This window comes from Lampetra planeri, chromosome 1, assembly GCF_965212315.1.
Source record: "Lampetra planeri chromosome 1, kcLamPlan1.2.h2, whole genome shotgun sequence".
NCBI classification, from domain to species: domain Eukaryota; kingdom Metazoa; phylum Chordata; class Hyperoartia; order Petromyzontiformes; family Petromyzontidae; genus Lampetra; species Lampetra planeri.
In genome coordinates, this window is record NC_136107.1 from 7,322,055 (window position 1) to 7,340,549 (window position 18,495).

At 39.9% G+C, this 18,495-nt stretch overlaps 1 protein-coding gene across 1 annotated transcript in view; it reads right to left on the reverse strand.

Annotated features, from left to right (window-relative positions):
- The window catches only part of LOC144734396 (actin-related protein 3-like), a 28,947-nt gene that overhangs the window by 3,478 nt on the left and 6,974 nt on the right, over nucleotides 1-18,495 (reverse strand). The window contains exons 5-11 of the mRNA XM_078616596.1: nucleotides 17,796-17,891; nucleotides 14,817-14,924; nucleotides 12,284-12,427; nucleotides 10,752-10,925; nucleotides 5,633-5,725; nucleotides 1,122-1,247; nucleotides 415-498 (exon numbers count right to left, since the gene is read on the reverse strand). Of these exons, the coding sequence (XP_078472722.1) occupies nucleotides 415-498; nucleotides 1,122-1,247; nucleotides 5,633-5,725; nucleotides 10,752-10,925; nucleotides 12,284-12,427; nucleotides 14,817-14,924; nucleotides 17,796-17,891 (825 nt within the window). The remainder of the gene's footprint in view (nucleotides 1-414; nucleotides 499-1,121; nucleotides 1,248-5,632; nucleotides 5,726-10,751; nucleotides 10,926-12,283; nucleotides 12,428-14,816; nucleotides 14,925-17,795; nucleotides 17,892-18,495) is intronic.

Consider the following 18,495-nt stretch of genomic DNA (forward strand, 5'->3'; position numbering starts at 1 on the left):
TACATTTTCGCTGGTGATCTGCAGCCAATGTGATATGGCAGTTAAATAAAACATTTCAACATGGTCTATCCATATTTTGTCAATATAATGCTTCACTTTGTGCTTTTCAAGTAAACTGATTTCAATGATAGGATTAAGAATAGCTTCCACTGACAATAATTCCACATTGACATGTAGGCTAGATGATTCTTGTCTCATCACTGAGGCTATTGGAAATGGTGAAATAATACTACTGAAAATGTGGTATTAGTTCAATATTGTCTCCAACAGCTTCAGCAATTATAACTGTAATGTTTATGGTATTCACTAATATGTAACATAAAATACTCCTGAAAGCTCATACAAAAATGTGCACGTGGTTATTAATTCATGTCGCTGCCATCTAGTTTGGGGCATTTTGGAAAGGAAACTTACTGTGGAAGCCAACATGGAGCCCCCAAACCACACTGCATAGCGTTGCATGTGATGGGTAATCACTTGCACATCGATGGGTTTAGGCTGCAAGAAAAAAGACAACATTCTTATTCAACATAAGTGATCATTACACCCAACTGGATAACAGTGATGTAAGAGTACACAACCCACAATTGGCACGTTTTAAGTTCATATCTTACCTACAGGATTAAAATAATAGCTACCAATCGTGAGAAGTCAACAGTGGTTGTTATAATGGGGACACAGACCCCTGCCATATAAGTGTGAAATGTATCCACTGGAAAAAGCAAACCAAAACATTGTTAGAGTTTGCTTAATCAGAGCACTAAGCCAGCACTACGGATTCTTAGCCACCTCCGGATTCTACATACTTTACTCCGTAATTTTGAGGTGTGCCTCATTTAATGCACGTGGCTCTGTGCATGCCCCACAACCTGGTACTCGGCACAGAGTAGCACCTGCAGCCAAAATAGTATGCATAGTCCAAGGCTTGGCTCCACATACACATGCTCCAAAAGAGGTTTTGCAGCTCGTTTTGCAAATGACGTGCACGGTTGTGGAATTTTGTGAATTTATGACATACAGCTACCACGGTATGGTTAATCTGCCCAATGTCTGAGCTGCAACTGGAACAATGAGGTCCCACACTGTGTACGATTGTGTACCGCTGGAGGCAGTATAATCACCTTGATCCGGCCTCCACTTAGCTCTTCACTGAACTTCAGCCGGCTGTCCACAGTGCGCTTGAGGTCCCGTTGGAGACGACGCCCAAAGTCGCGGAACATGGTGGAGCCACCAGACAGCACAACATTCTGGGTGCAGATACACATGAATGCACGCATGCACACACAGATGTCCCCCGTATAGCCTTAACAGACTGTTGGGGCAAGTGTTGCAAGCCAGCACCTATGAAGGATGGCACAGCACACAAGGGGATGGGTGGCCAGCACCATGCCCGGACGCCTTTGTCTCCCCAGTGGCAATGTTTACACACTGCCACAGGTACTCATTTGAGGCTGAGTCGACCTGGGGGAGCCCCAGGACTGGTTTGGATAATCGTCACCGGTGTTGGCTGTGAGTTAACAGATTCTTTACAAACGCATTAAAACATACACTTAGAAATTGAAATAAATCCAACATCAAAATGTCGTCACGACCAAGCAGGTTAAAATTCAACGACCAATTTCATGAGGTCCTTAAGCAAAGGTATTTAAGTTACATGAATCATACGAATGTGTATATATGTAGCGGATGAAACATCCAGCTCTTTCTATTGCACCGAAAAAACCTCATTCCGCAAGTGATTGCGCGCGATTTCGCCAAGTGTGATTCAATGTTTACGCTTCACCACCCACCTGAATTTCAACTGCATTTTCCATACATTGCAACAATTGGCAAAAATTAGGCAATTTCAGAAAATTACATAAACATAATCGGAAATTGTTGCTTGTTGGAACCACAACAGCCACTCGCTGACGGACATATGCATCATGCGTAGCGCTCCAAAGCATTCATATCAAGCAATGGAAACACTTGAGGAATACGCGTGTGCATCATGCGTAACCTCTCATGCATTTATGTTGCTCACTTCCATTTCATGGGCAGTTTTCATTGAACACCACATCTAATAATTTCTGCAATGCTGCAGGAATATGTTTACCTTCAGCAAACTATTCCACCACATGTCATTCCACAGTACTCAGTAGTGGCGAGGTAAAAAAAAGTAAGCTCTGCTGCATTCTACCATCTAGTGTCCAAAGCTAAATATGCAGAACCTCGAAAATCCTGAGGAAAATAAATAAGGCTACATCCAATGGTGAAAACAAGTGACTTGACATGTGTATACATGTCTTGCTGTACCATTAAATAACGGTCTTTATCATGGGACCTCCTTGTTTGCATTCTGACCACAAGCATTGTGGTTAATGCAGACATGATTCCTTGTAAAAGGTTTCAGTTTGGTGTTTTAACATCTTAATCCCTGTTATGTTGCCAGAAAAAAGGGGAAAACCTATTATCAACGGTCTTCATATAAAGCTAATTAATGGAAAATGCATTTTGAAAACAACTTTTCATGCTTTGCTGCTTTTGAATAACAATGAAAATGTTATTGCATTGTCATGATACCAATAGCCTATTACATTGATGTTTGACTGACTATCTCAAATAAACCATTAAAATGAAATCAAAGCGGTTAATTACGTGGGAAGTAGTGCTCATCTCTGTTAGCAGTCCTGAGTCAGTGGTGAAAATCCAGTTAATCCACTTTTGATTTCCAAAACAAAAATGTATACTACTATATATTTTATCTACTGCAGAAAAATAACAGGCTGCATCCAGCCCTGGTCAGGATTTGAAGTGATCACATTCTAGTCGCAAGTTGAGTGCCCTTACAATGGAGCCACCCATCCAAAAATAGCCAAAACAATCCCAAAAATGGGGGAACTTAACACATTCTAAGTCTCACATGAGATCTATTTGGAATTCATGAAGTACCTTAAATACATTCTGATACCGATATAGGAGCTTGATTATTGCAGAGTTTATTGCCAAACAAGTTTCTGATAAAAGTCTGAGGCCTGGTTTGTGGTGAATTGCTCTTTGTGCAGAAAGTTTGGAATTAACGCATTTTTGTGCCTTCGTTCTGCATGGTGGAATGATTCAGCCAGAGTTTGGGTGGGGGCTATAGAAGTGTTAAAAATGTACCCACAACTCAAAAGGCACAATTCCAGTGTGAAACCGCACTGCTCTGTATCTGGGGGGGGGGGGGAGGACATAGCCACCGAAGTGAATTTGAAGTGAAATTGGCGATCCAATCCATGTGCCTTTTCAACATGCGTGCAGTCTGCAAAATTCTTTGCCCCACCCTTTCCAAATGAAGACCACCATGGCAGAATAAGTGCATTTTTAGTTTGCACAAATTAGGGATACGCTGAATATTCCATCAATGATTATACTTGTTTCAAACTAATTGAATCTTAATTTGGAGCTTTCGTGACTGCAGGAATTACTCTGGTTCTTTCGGTAAAGTCACGTATAAAGAAAAAATAATAAATTAAATACTAGCATACGACGCTTCGATTGCAAAACAAGCAATCATCATCAGGTATAAATGAAATAGAAACACAAATCTAGTATACTTAGAAATGGAATGTAATACAACAGAGAGTCGGATAACATAACAGTCAACACCCTACCTGGTTTATTACATTCTTCCTGAGAATTCTATCTCTATGTATCTCTGTGATATCTGTCTGCTTATATGTCTGTCTATATGTTTCTGGTTCTGTGCTTTATCTCTCTCTCAAATTTAGCATTCTGATTGCTTGTGTTGCAATCGAAACGTCGTATGCTAGTATTTAATTTATTATTTTATCTTTATACGTGACTTTACCGAAAGAACCAACGAGTCAAACTAATTGGTTTGGTCAAAGCTGATGATCGAATGCAATTATTGGTGGAGAAAAAATGTAGTGCAAGATTGGAAGGGGGGTGGGGAGGCGGGGAAGTTGGTGGCGGATCCGATGGAAGCTCCCCAAATGTGACCCTGAAAATTGGTATATCGTTGACGTGTATTTCAATTTTTACCAATATTGTGTTTTAGGAGGGAGAAAAAAGTTATAGATCTGAATTTCGATTGAAAGCTTTCGTGACTGCAGGGATTCATCTTCTTGGTTCTTTTGGTAAAGTCACGTAGAAGGGAAATAATAAAATAATACAATATACAACATAATAAAATATATTATGTGCTTTTTTTATAGGAATGTGTAATGGTGTGCAGAGTTTAAGTATTCAGAGACTTGAAAATAAGTTAAAATGGATGGTTTTTAGAAGGGAAATAATACAAATAAAACAATAATATATTTAATGTTTTATTTTTTATTATTTTATTATTTCCCTTCTACGTGACTTTACCGAAAGAACCAAGAAGATTTATAGATCTGCTTCTAGAGGGAGGAGTGAAGCAGTCGTCCAGTGGCAACTCAAATTACTATTTGCCTAATTATGTAATCCAGAGTTAGCTAACCTTCGTGCTTGGCACACATTCATAATATATTGTAACAATAAAAGAGGTCAAAGCTTGGCCAACAGTAAAATATGCCACCACACTTCACCATGGCTTGTTTTCTTCTGCCAGTTGCTGCAACTGTTGGACAGTTAAAAGCTTAACTTAAAAGCTGATAGAAAAAAGTTAAAAGCTGATATGCTGTTATTAAGTTGTCTAATGTAGATACTGGAATAAATTATATTGCACAGATGTTTACAAGAACTTGATAAAACAAAATTACAAGGATACGAGCCTTTACAATGTTCAGCTTTTTTCAACAGGTGATTTCACTGTAATTGATAGGCTTCCAGTTATGAAATCAGTGTTTCACTATAATAAACACGATTTGCACTGTTTGTATCGTCATTTGTATATGTCAGTGCTAAAATTAGCCTTTGGTAGTGCTCAGCAAAAGTTGGTGGCTTTGCTTAAAACGTGAACATTTAATGTTTCAAAGGCAAGGAAGGGCCATTCTCTAGAAAGAATGCCTACGGGTTTTCTTTACTTCTCGCAGAGCGGTGCTCATTCTGTTGATTCTCGAGTAATTATAAGTTCAGTCAACTTTTGATCATGATTTGAATGTGAAATTTCCACCACTGGCTGCAGGATGCAAATGGAGATGTATTCAAATATCTGGTCAATTGGCCAGCTTTTTGTACAGTAAATGTGAAAAAGGCCACCTGTGGAGTGCACAGTCGTTTGTGAGCTGGCTCTGCAAAATGCTGGTCAAATATTCAGGCCAGCTATTTAATTATCAGCTGTCAATAAGTGGTGCTTTCGTATGTAGAACCAGACAAATAACGCATGAGGAATAATATAGGCTGCAAAGACATATCCCTTCTCAGAACATAAGCAGTTGACATGATGTGAAGTCTTTAATAAATAAAACATTTTAATTCCACATTTAATAATTTAACACCAAGCCTAAGGGAAATACAACATGCCCTAAAAAAGCAATTATACTTGACAACATATACCGGCATGCACGTACATGTGTGTATATTTTTAAAGGGCACATAAAAGCATGTTTCCCTTTTTTCTGCTAGGCAAGAGTCCGAAGCATAAGTTCTGACAGTTTAAGCCCTGAGATTTGGTGGAATGTTTTGACCAAACAAGAGCAGAGCCCATCTGACAGACAGGAGCACTCACCTTGTACAGTGGACGCCGCACATCAATGGGGCAGTTCTGAATGACATTGTCCACCACCTCTGAAATGGGCTGGGTGAAGTCTGGGTTGCAGAACTGCAAGAAATACGATTATTCATTTGTCAAGACCATATTTGAAACAAACACAGTATAAGGTATATTTTACAATGGACACACAGTTCACATGCTTCATGAAGCATATGATGTCATTTCGGGTGTGGTGTCACACCTGGATTTAAATGCTCTACAGGAAAGGTACAAATATACCATGCATATTTTATTGTATACAAATCTGCTGGCCTGTGAGGTAGACAGTAGCTATAGGTACACAAAGTAGGTCGCTGACCTATATCTACGGATCTTTATGTGTCATCCTCTGGTATTTACCGGTATACATTTTATTTTGCTACTCTGGTTACTTGCCACTTTCAAAATCAGTATTTGCCAAACAATCCAATACGGATGAGGAGCAGGCAGCTCTGGTCTGGCTAACTAAAAAGTCGAACTTGCTGCAAAACTAATCAAATAAAACAACAACAACCCTGTGTTACTATATGAAGTAAATGTATTACTGTAAATGTACGAATGTGTGCAGTGCATGCGTTGTTGTACAGACCACCACCCCCTCCACTGTCACCCCCTACCCACCATCGACAACCACTTACATATTTCCTTAAGTAAATGTATTATACTTTAATTACATATTGTATACATTATAACAATGAGGCATGTTCGAATGCATTGCTATTATACATTGTACATTAAATAACATCTTTAAAATCCTATAGTAGGTAAATGTTTCTACTATATATACATTTTAGTAAAATTTATTTTACATTTTTTATTTCTTTAATTAGCCTGCCTGGTGCGGTGATATATGAAATCCAACAAGCTGGCTTTCTTGTTAAAATTAGGCAAATAATTAAGTGCATTAAAAAGTAGTTAATATTCTGCTAGCTATGGTGTGAATTTGAATGTGTTTGTAAGCTGCTGGTCTTCAACATAAGTACGTGGAATTTTCACACTTCACAAGTGCATTAACATTATATCTAACACTGGAAAAATTCATTTTCGCTTGTAACAAGCAGTATTGTCTGTACACAACCAGCTAGAAATGGTTTCATGATGAAGACACATCGCTGTCATGGGCTGGGTTTGACAGTAATGAGGGGCCAGCACCTACGATAGTGCTGTTAAACCCAACCAACGCCTCAATGAAGAAAGGAGTGTTAAATTTGGGGAGGTTACAGATTCAATAATAATACTCACCCTTTTCATTTATTTCATTTATTTCATGAAAGACAATAGGGTTTTTTACATTGTTCTGAAATGTCTCAATTATTTCCATTATGTAAGTAGGTTATAATTTTTGTCAAGACACCCTTTGTAGGTCAGATATGCTTTTGGAGTGTGCCAATCGAGCAAGAGTGAAGCTTTAGGTGCATAGCCTTGTGCAAATGCTTAAGATAGGCAATATTTAAGAACAATATGGACCCAAGTGATGCGAAAATTGTTGCAACTCAAACCACTAAGTTGCATTGATTGACATATTTGTAAACTGCATGGAAATTGTATGCAGGACAGGGTGCAGCCCTGAAATTACTGCATGTTTTTCATGAAAACGATGTGAGCCACCAAACCCATGAAAAAATTTACCAATCATACCCTCTGCTGGAGGAGACAACCATTACACATTATACTCATGCATAAATAAATGTTAATAATGCTAACAAACCGTGATATTTCACGATCAGTCAACACGGCCAAAGCCGTTGACTCCACAACATGTGTAACACACATGTATAATTGAAAGAATAACATGAGGACACGTATGTGTGACCATAGATATCTGCTGCTGTTAAATAAAATGTGAATTTTATGAAGAAATTTCATCCAATCATCTTGAAACAAAAGCTCTCAGGCTTATCCAGACCGCAAGCTAAAAAAATTAACCCGTAAAAACTAAGTTTTTCACTATAAATCCTTTATATGAGTGGCAGCTAGAGTCCTCTCATCCTCTGGCTTGAGATGGCTGCCACCTATGGGTCAGATGATTGCCTGCCACCATTAAGCAATTGGTAATTAAATATAAAAAAAAAATCCTAAAAAGTGTAAAATTTAGGAAACATTTTTTCACGAAAATAAATTGTCACGCACAACGAGTCTGTGTGCAAGATGTCAGCTCGATTGGATTACGGGAAGTGGGTTAAAAAACGACCGAAAGATTTGCACGGTCGTAAGCGCGCAAGCAAGCAAGTGAACTTAATATAAAGGATTTAAAAAATAAGTAAATGTGTGTCCATTTTGTAATTTATACCATCAACTCCTAGATTTCAAAAAATGTGACCATCCTCACAGACAGCATTAGAACAAAGGCACCATTGTCATCCTAATTAGGACTCATCAGGACAGTAATCAATGTTTGATGCTGCAATATACCTCATTAAAACTCATTAGGTCTCATTAGTGCAGCAGTCAATGTTCACTGCTGCTATAAGCCTCTGGGAGGTATATGGCGGCAGTGACGATTGTCTTTGTTTCACTGCTGCTTGTTGGAATGGTCATTTTCTCAACTCTTTGAGTTGGTAGTCTCAATGACAAAATGGCCACATATTTAGTTATTTGAGTCGGTGGTTTGAATTGAGATATTTTGTTAATGTAAAGCACACCTTTGTGTGTTGTTAAATCAAATTTTCAGCCTGAATTTTATTCTGTTGTGATCAAATAATTATGTTATCGCTTCATCATTATATCATTGTAAGGGACACCAAGAGGTGAACCCTATTTATGAATCAATATACACTAACAGCTTGTGAGTTCAAACACCACGTTCGACTCATTGGCGAGGTATCACAGGGGGAGACGATGTAGGGCACGCAATCTGATTTGAATATGGAGAACCATTAAAAATCGGATTGGTTACCAGGGTAATAAGAAAGAGCCCACGAAAACCCAAATCCAAATGAGGAGTTGGTTGGGAGACCGTTGAGAGAAACCAAGGGGATTGGTGGAATAAGGGAAAGTTCCAGAAAGGATGGAGAGGGGGTTAAAAGGAGCGGATAGAATGGATTTGTGGCATTTGAATGGAGTTAATTGCCTTAAGTGTTATGTGCTATGCTGAAGAAGTAATAAAGGTCGAAGTTCAAGACTAACCTGGGCTGGAACTCTCTTTACACAATTATTTAATTGTACTGATCTACTCTAAACACTTGTTTGCATCATAGCAAAACAACTATTTATAGTGCCTCCACAATCAGGAGGAACAAGTGGTTCATGTTATAAGAATGGGCAGTACTGCATAGTAGTTATAAAATAGATACACAAGCAGTTAACTGTGTAGCAATGTTAGGAATGCAGTACAGGAAAATATGCATGCCCCTCCTTGCAACTGCCTTTCTGCATCGTTGTGATGCAGTGATATTCCCTCTTTATAAGATTAATTGGGACCGTATAATTTACTTAGCATTTCATGATATCTCACACCTAAGGTTGTGAAAGAGGCTAGTTTAACACTGCCTTGAAACGAAGATTGATGATAGTGCTGTAACAAATGCAAGGCAGCCACCACGGTTGCACCTCCTAATAGGGGCATTGTAATGCGAAAAAAACGGACTGCGAGTGAATCACCAATCATGCAAATCAACAAAAAGAGGCCGTTTCACATGACCCTATACGAACCAATGGAATTACTCAATTAACCTAAGCATTGATTAACCCTCAATGAATCGATACTCTTAACATGGCTGTCCGATCGACTATGAGCAGAATCGATACAATATACCTCGATTCAGGTTTCACAAAACCATATACAGTGATACCTTGGTTCACGAACGCTTCGGTTCACGAACAACTCGGTTCACAAACAGAAAATTTCATAAAAATATGCTCCAGTTCACGAACTCCGCTTCGGTTCACGAACAGGAGCCGCTCCCATTTTTATGCTAATTCCAGGCTGTCACATGGTCGTGACTTCCTGTAGGAAGATCGTGGAGAGAAGCAGAGACACACAAAGAAGTACTGTGAGTACTGTGAAGACACTTTCAGTGACTTTTTGATTTTTGGTGTGCTTTTTAGCACATACAGTACTGTACTGTACTACTGTACTGTACAATACTGTACTTACTGTATTGTACAGTTCACCCGTTTGAGTGCTTACTGTCTCCCACCCGCCTCCCACCTGCCTTCCTCCATGCCAGAAGTCATCTCAAGCAAGGTTAGTGTTCTCTCTTTATACATTACTATACTGTACAGTACTACAGTAATGTGTATTGTCATTTGTTTCATATTTTTGTGCTTCAAAAACCAAAAAAAAGGGTCAGAACGGATTAACCGGATTTACATTGAACCCTATGGGAAAATGTGCCTCGGTTCACGACCAATTCGGTTCACGACCAGAGTCAGTTCACGAATTAAGTTCGTGAACCGAGGTATCACTGTATGGGCAAAGACATGCACCTACGGGCAACACCACACCAACTTTAGTCCATATATGGGCTTATCGGTGATTCCGGAGTGTCCAGTTTATTGTATTACAGCACCACCCGAATGTATAGCTGAACAATTCGAAACGAAGCAAGAGTGACAAATGGTAGCTACAACTTTTGGTGGGGCAGTGCAGTGGAGGAGTGGGGGGAGAGACAGAAGGACGCCTTGCAACACACTAAAATATCTCGCTACGGTACTGACCAAGGATGTACCCTATAGTGCATTATTATGCCTACGGAAGCCTTCTTAATCCATCGCTGGCTTTTGATACCCAGCACTTGACCTCCCAATGACCTACGGTTTCTCCAGGTTAATCCAGACCTCATGTGACCAAAGTGTACGAGTCTGAGCCTATTGATTTCTGACAGCAAGGCTGTTTAAGATATTACAATAATACAGAAAATCCTGGGATGGTTGGACAATTCCTGAATAAAATCAGTGTACTTTGAGAAAACCAGCATCTTTACCATTGCTTAATAAACAATACCATAGCATGTGCCAAATATAGACAGTGTACAGAATGATGTATTCACATGTTTATATGTTTAATTAGTGTCAGCTTGGTGTGAATATCTGCACATGCACCCACGCCTGTAACTCATGCCACTGTGTAGAATGTTGTGTGCTCATATAATACCTCAGGATGGAAGAAGATCTCCGGTCCCAAGAAGCGCTCATAACCCACGTCAATGGTGAACTCTTTTTTAGTGATGGCATTGATGCCTGTGTACTGCTTCATCCATTTGCTAGGGTCCGCGTCAAACTTGCTAAATTCCTTGACGATATCGGGACATATGTATGAGAACCGCTCCTTAAAAACAAAGACAACACAATATGTCACCACATATGCCAACATATTTACACAATATATAGCTCACACCATCAAAAAAAGCAGTTGGGTCACAGTATCAAGTGTTAAATGAGTGATATTGTATGAAAGGGTGTCAACTAAAAATAAGCAGTACAAAAGTACTGAGTGGTGAAAGAGTGCAGTCACATGTCTAAAAGTGCTGGAAAGAAAACAAGCAGGGCCAAGCTAACAATGGTGCAGTTGGAGCCTATGTCGGGTCTATGAATGATGAGTGCCCTCTACTGGTAGTCGCATTTTAGAGGAACGCAACATTTTAAAGGAACGCAGCACTGTTCACCCCATGCACGTATGTCCGCAGTCACATAGCCTTTCACTTTTTGACTAACAACGCAATCAGAGCACCTTCCGGCCTCAGAAACCGCAACCATGTGACCTATGGAAGGTACCCTACAATCCCCTTGGCCCATAGCACCCATGTGTAAAGTCAAAAGTGTGGCATGGGACCAAATCAAAATCTAAAGTGTCCAGCATGCCGGACATTTCACATCTGGCAGTAGGTCAAGATGGGCACAGGCCTCTCGGCTCAGGCAGCACAGACTCTTGTGAGAGTGGAGGCCTCTACGATCCGTTGCCAGTTAGGCATAAAAGTGTACAGGAGTAACTGCACAGTGATGTCATCAGAGTCGCTTCTAATGATGAAGTTGTATTTTATAGTCCTGGCTGCACATCTACAACCTATATTTACATAGTTGTGGCTTTATGGGAACCTCATTTGCCAGTAAAAATATGATAATTGGTTTTTTACCCTTCTATCTGGCAACTAAACTGACACCTTTTTACAAGGAGTCATGTTTGCATAGACCGCAATACCTGCAGTCATCTGGTCCAACCCATGTGAGACTAGGCTCTAAGGAAAGCTGTCTCGGGTGTGGACCAATCAACTTCAAGGGCAGTGCACATTATCAGAGTTATGTCTTTTGTTTGTATTATGACTGCAGGTATTGCGGTCTATGCAAACATGACTCCTTGTAAAAAGGTGTCAGTTTTGTTGCCAGATAGAAGAGTAAAAAACCAATTATCATAGTTGTGGCTTTCAAGAACACTCCTCATATGATTGTGCCCATTTAGTTTGAAACCTGACATGTCCATAAGTGGTTCAGTGTTCATCAAAAACATATATTTTGATAATTACCCATGTACAGTATCTGCTACAAGCTGATATTGGTCAGTGTAAACTTTGTATAGACGTTTGCACAAATATCTTTGCTTGTACTCCATGAAAGCTGTGGCAAGAACGACGACACAAAGCATGCTTAACTATGAGTTAAAGCAGGCAACGCGTGTCAAATCTCTCTTACCTTGATCACTTTGGCTGTCTCGAGTGACTGCTCTGGTGGGATTCCCACCTCCCGCTCCCTCAACAGCTGCTGGATGAAGTAGGTGATATCGCGGCCAGCTATGGGGATGTGTTTGATGCAGCTTCCAATGACATATCCTTCTGCCTGCATGGGCCACAGCAGACGATTTTGGTGCAGCCATTGACTTACTTTAAATGTATTGGTAATGATCTTTTTTATGAGAAACACAGTATTAATTAATGAAAACAATATCTCTTTCACAGAATAACAATAATATATCATAGCAATGTCAGGTTCATGTATGTATTAGACAGCTTCACTTAATTTACAAGGGATCTAAACAGATGGATAGCAGTTTAAATACAATTAAAATTATACTTAAAATGTTAAGAACACCTTTCAACATGTTTGACTGTTACAGGACATGCACAGATGAACCAGCTCAACATTACAATACTGGTTTTGGTAACAGAAGGCCTAACCGTGTGTTAGCATACTTATCAAGTTTACCCCAACCTCTTCCTGACACATCTTGCTGTAACAGAAATCAACAGTGGCTTCTAAGGGATAAAATAGCCACACCATGGGAATGTGGAATTCCTACCAATTACTCTTGGTCACCCATGGAGAAGATCACTGCCCGAATAGGTTCACGGTAGAGCTAGGTGTCATCAGCATAAAACTGATGGTTAACATTAAAACGGGAGATTGTTGCAAATAGGGAGATGAGAAAAGCAGGAGGATGAGGATGGAGTATTGTGGGTCACCATATCAAAGAGTTGTGAATGTTGATCAAATCTTCAAGGCCTACATTATCAGTGTTGTATGAGGACAGACCTAATAAACCTCACCACTATTATCATAAAATAAAATAAATGGTAAGGATAATGTTAAGCTCAATAGCTAGTCGTCATAGATAATGGAGAGCAACATTATCCTAGGGTATATTTTTCGATCAAAAGGCAGTGGTAATGACAGTGGCGAGGTGTTAATCGGCGAGTCTTGGTGAGACACCCTGTGACGGGGCAATAATAATGCTATTGTGAGAATCACCCTTCGGTCACATTGTGAAAAATCACCTTGTGAAATACAAGGCACACTTTTGTAAACTGCATACACATATGACTTACATTCACGCAATGTTTATGGTGCAGTTATTAAGCATGGTAGAAAATTAGCACAAAAAGGACAAATAATCTCCATAAATCCTCGTCAGTTTTTTACATCATGTGGAGCTAGCTGTTTTACTTCAGTGTGCTGTCTATAAGGGCTCCACATTGCTGGCATGTATCCAATTTATGGTTGCGCTATAGACAATGCCGACATGATGTGTTTATCCTCTACCCACAGAGGCATTATTCAGATTTAATTGTGTATGTTATGCAATACATCCTTGTGTATTCCACACTAAATAAATAATAGTGATGATCACACAAAGGAAACCCAATTATCTGGGAGAATGATATCCCCATTGTGCCATTGACAAAAAAGACAAAACAGGTTCTAAAACCCATGCAGTAAAAATAAACCAGTACAGCCTTTTTGCTTGACATCCAAAAAGGGAACACATGAGATTGCCTCTTCAGCTGCATAGAGAAATGCATGAAAAAGTGTCCCCAGATCTGGGCTTATACAAAGTTTATTTGGAAGATTTGTTTTCAAAATCTCTAAACCCCTTGTTTCTATTCAGACTTAGGTTTACTCTCAGTACAAAGATATGGGTATACCAAGTTGTTTTTGTATCCTTATTGTAACCAGGAGCTGAAATAAACCCACCGAGATATGAAACATTGTCTGTTTTGCAAGACAAACCCTGGGGTTACAGCATGAGCCCTCAGAACTGCACATCCATCTTATAAATATAGATTTTTCCGATTTTAATTGAACCGTCTCTGCTCAATAGTTGAGGTTACAGTGTGTTGTAAACTTATGACTGTTATTTATTTATTTAAGTTATGAAGATAATGTTATACAAGTGGAAGCTGCTCAGAGTATAGCAAGAAGGATGCCTTTTTTGCGGCTTATTTTCGTTCAGAATGTCAGTTATCACCAATTAGCAACCTGTAACCATTCGCAATACTAAACACATTCAAAAAGGAGACATCAAAAGAGAGATTTTTTTATCATATGCCTAGTTGTTCTTCATACCTGAACAGCTACTGCTGTATGTCTTGTTGACTACCTCCCCTTTTTTGTGCTGCTGATAACCGAATTTATTCCTGATTTAATTTAATACCCTGCTAAATTCTAGTTTCCATTTCTTAAAGACATTTTCAAACGTTTCAACCATATTTAAATGACTGTTTTAAACTTGATCCAATTGTATTGTAATCATACTTCTCCTGTCATTCAGCAATATGACCACAAATCATAAGACATTGTGAATTATCAACCTGTAACCTAGGTTGCCATCCAACAACACTGGCTGTGATAAATCCCTGACCTTGACATCACACCTCACTAAACCACACTGTGAAGCCAACAAAAGCCTTCCCCACCACAATCTCAGCCCCACTGGAGACACATAGCTCACCACAGGAATGACGTGGGTGACGCCGTCGCCGCTGTCGATGACCGTGCCTGTGAGAGTTCTCTCCCCAACCTGACGTGACGTCCATGAGGCGGCCAACGCCAGGACTGCCTGTAGGTGTGCGCACACTCACGGTCATCAGCTGGGTAAAACCTAACTGGATTTACGATGCATATCATGGGTTCCGGCACCCCTAAGAGCCAAGTGGTCAATCATTGGTGGTACCCTTACCTCCCTCCCTAGCTGGTCACTTTACAAAAACTCGTTTGGGCAAAAAAGTACTAATTCTATGAATGACTCTTTTTCGTAACACTTCAACTGTTGTAAACTTATTAAAATATACTCAAAATGTGCTGTTTCATTTATAGTGTCAGTGGAGCAGGAGACAAGGTTTTTCAGGAGCACCTTCCTTATTAACACCTTCAGGTTCACAGGTTTACCCTCGCACTCTCCCGAGTCATCTAGCCTAACCTTAACACAACCCTGACCGTGTAACACCGACGGCGCCGACTGAGATAACCAACAACTATCCGGCCACACAATATCTAGCGAAGACGGCAGCGACGAAAGCGGCGAAGACGACAGCGACGATAAGACGAGTCCACTTCCCATGACCAGCAGCCACGAGCACCCGCTCTCAGCTGCTTTTATGCTACCCGGCGCGGCCTGGCTCTGCCCTGGCCGCACCTCCCTTCTCGAACCCACTAGCGGGTTCCAGGGGCTTCCAGATGGGGTCTTCCATGACCCTTGCCCCAGTTTCTCCACCCTGCCAACACACCCGCATATATGCTCACCGGCGTATGTACTGCTCGTCCACCGCAGTTGCCGTTGCTGGACAGCAGACGGTGCTATTACACTACAAATTGAAGCATTTTACTACTGTCATATGAAACAATTGCAAAGGAGGTATATGCTCAGTAACTGCAAGGCCAACGCAATAAACTGATTGAAACAATGCACTTGTTATTATAATCAAAATATAATTATGCTTGTGTAAACTTTAAGTTGTATTCACAATTCATATGCATATGCTTGGTAACGAATTTTAAAAAAGATCAGAGCGTGCATACATTCCAGGCTCATTTGCTGTACAAAACTGATATCGTGTCATATATTACCATGGGTTTTATGAAAGATCATTGACCCAAATTAATATTGCATAGTTCTGTGGCAACTGGTTTGACAGTTACTGAAAAGTCAGTATACTTCACAACTATCAGTGGGAAAGAATGCTGGCTGTGAAGAATACACGTGTACAAGAGTCAGTTTAACACGTAGGCTTTCGCGACCAATATCATCCATATTAGAGGTTTTGGGGTTATATCGCGTAAATGTGTCGTTAAAACCCGCCACCACCCGACACAGCCAACTGGTAAGGGTTGTCACGTAAACAGAACATGCCAATTCGTCACTAGTACAGCACACTGGTGTGTTGGAAAGCCAAGCCACAACATTTACAAACAGAGTACGACGTTTCGCCAGTAATAACAACTCGCTTCATCAGGCGACAGCCAGATATGTGGAGAAGTCTAACTGTTTTGTTCCTTATATAGAGGTGTAGATGTGTTGACCACCCTTCTGCGCTCCTGCACAATAATAGGGGGGGGGCGGGATGACTGAGGCAACGTACATTATGCATGTGCATTATGCGAGCCCTTTGAACTTGTCCTTCCTATCTATCGTGTTTATTAAAATAGCCCTACCAACGGTAATCCTTATTGAAGTACATTCCCCTTTGTAGGCATGCATTTAAATAATGTATTATTTGATGATTTGCTTCCACGCAGTACTAAGACGGTAGCTATGCGAACGGTTAAAGTTATTTTGATTTCTTTAAATTTCGATAGATTCTCTAATTAATCTTGGCCAGTCATAGCTTGTTTTGCATGAAACTTCAACATGATCAAAATCAATTGAGTGTCCTTGTTGGCACGCATGTTCTGAATACCAAAACCAAATCAAATAACAAGAGCATTGAAACTTCCCAAGTAATTAAAACGATCAAAATACCGTACATTGCGGGAGTAACTGATAATCTAGCTAGATATTTAGAAAAACAAAACATCCGAGTCAGATTTGGCATGGTACATAAAATACAGAATTTAATATCTGGTACAAAAGATGTATTACTGAAGCTATCAACAGAAGTTGTGTACAGAATTAACTGCACGTGTGGTAAATGTTATGTTGGGCAAACAGAACGAATAATCAGCATGAGACAAAAAGAACATCAGAGAAATATTAAATTTTCCCAAATGCAACTGTCAGCAGTAGCAGAACACGCATGCCAACAGGGACACGCAATTGATTTTGATGTTGATGTTTTGTGCAAAACTAGCTACTACTGGCCAAGACTAATTAGAAAATCTATTGAAATTGAAAGAAATCGAAATAACTTTAACCATTCGGATAGTTACCGTCTTAGTTCTGCTTGGAAGCGAATCATCAAATAATACATTATTTAAATGCATGCCTACAAAGGGCAGCGTACTTCAATAGAGATTACCATTGGTAGGGCTATTATAATAAAAAACACAATAGACAGGAAGGACAAGTTCAAAGGGCTCGCATAATGCACATACATAATGTACGTTTCCTCAGTAATCCCGCCCCCCCCCCCATCATTGTGCAAAAGCGCAGAAGGGTGGTCAACACATTTACGCCTCTATGTAAGGAACGAAACAGTAAGACTTCTCCACAAATCTGGCTGTCGCCTGATGAAGCTAGTTGTAATTACTGGCGAAACGTCATACTAAGTTTGTAAATGTTGTGGCTTGGCTCTCCAACACACCAGTGTGCCATACTCGTGACAAATTGGCATGTTCTGTTTACGTGACAACCCTTACTAGTTGGCTGTGTCAGGTGGTGGCGGGTCTTAACGACACATTTATATATGCGCGATCTAACCCAAAAAACCTCTATTATGGGTGTACAAGAGTATAGAGTATAAATACATGTGAACATTCACAGCTGGAGGTTCACCTGCACAGCTATGTAGAGGCCAGGGATATTGAAGGACTCGAACATTATCTCGGCTGTATATTCCCTGTTCTCAGGTGTGTTGAGTGGAGGTTCGGTCTGTGGTCAAAGAAAAACATCCATTCACAAATGTATTAAGCACGTGCATTTCTAGTGTACAACTTGGCATTTTTAACATTTGAGTCATACAATTTTGTTTACAATACTCTCTTAAGCAGAATATATATATAAAATGCCACAGTATGAGATTGACCAGTGATGTTTTTGTCCTACATTGTATATAACACTAACATTGCACTCCCACCACAGCTTTACGTGTGGGCTGCTTATCATATAGTGCATCTCCAATTGACCAGGAAATCATCAGGAGTTGTTGATTATAGGCTCATAGCAAACAGGAAATAGCACAATGCAAGCCAACCGATATCAGCACAAACCAATCAGTTATCTTCATCAAGAGTGCAACAACTGGAATACAAACATAATAAATATGAGTTCACCCTTAACTGAAATGTGAAACCATGTCCTTCAAATTATGAGAAAGCTGTGAAACCCCAACAATCCTGTAAATGTAGACAAAATTAAGACATTATTTATCCAGGAAACCCGGCTCTGCCACTGACCAAAGTCACTTAACACTGCTTTGTCTTCTTAAGAGATTATGTTATGTTTTTATATCCACAACTGATTCTGGGTTTAAATA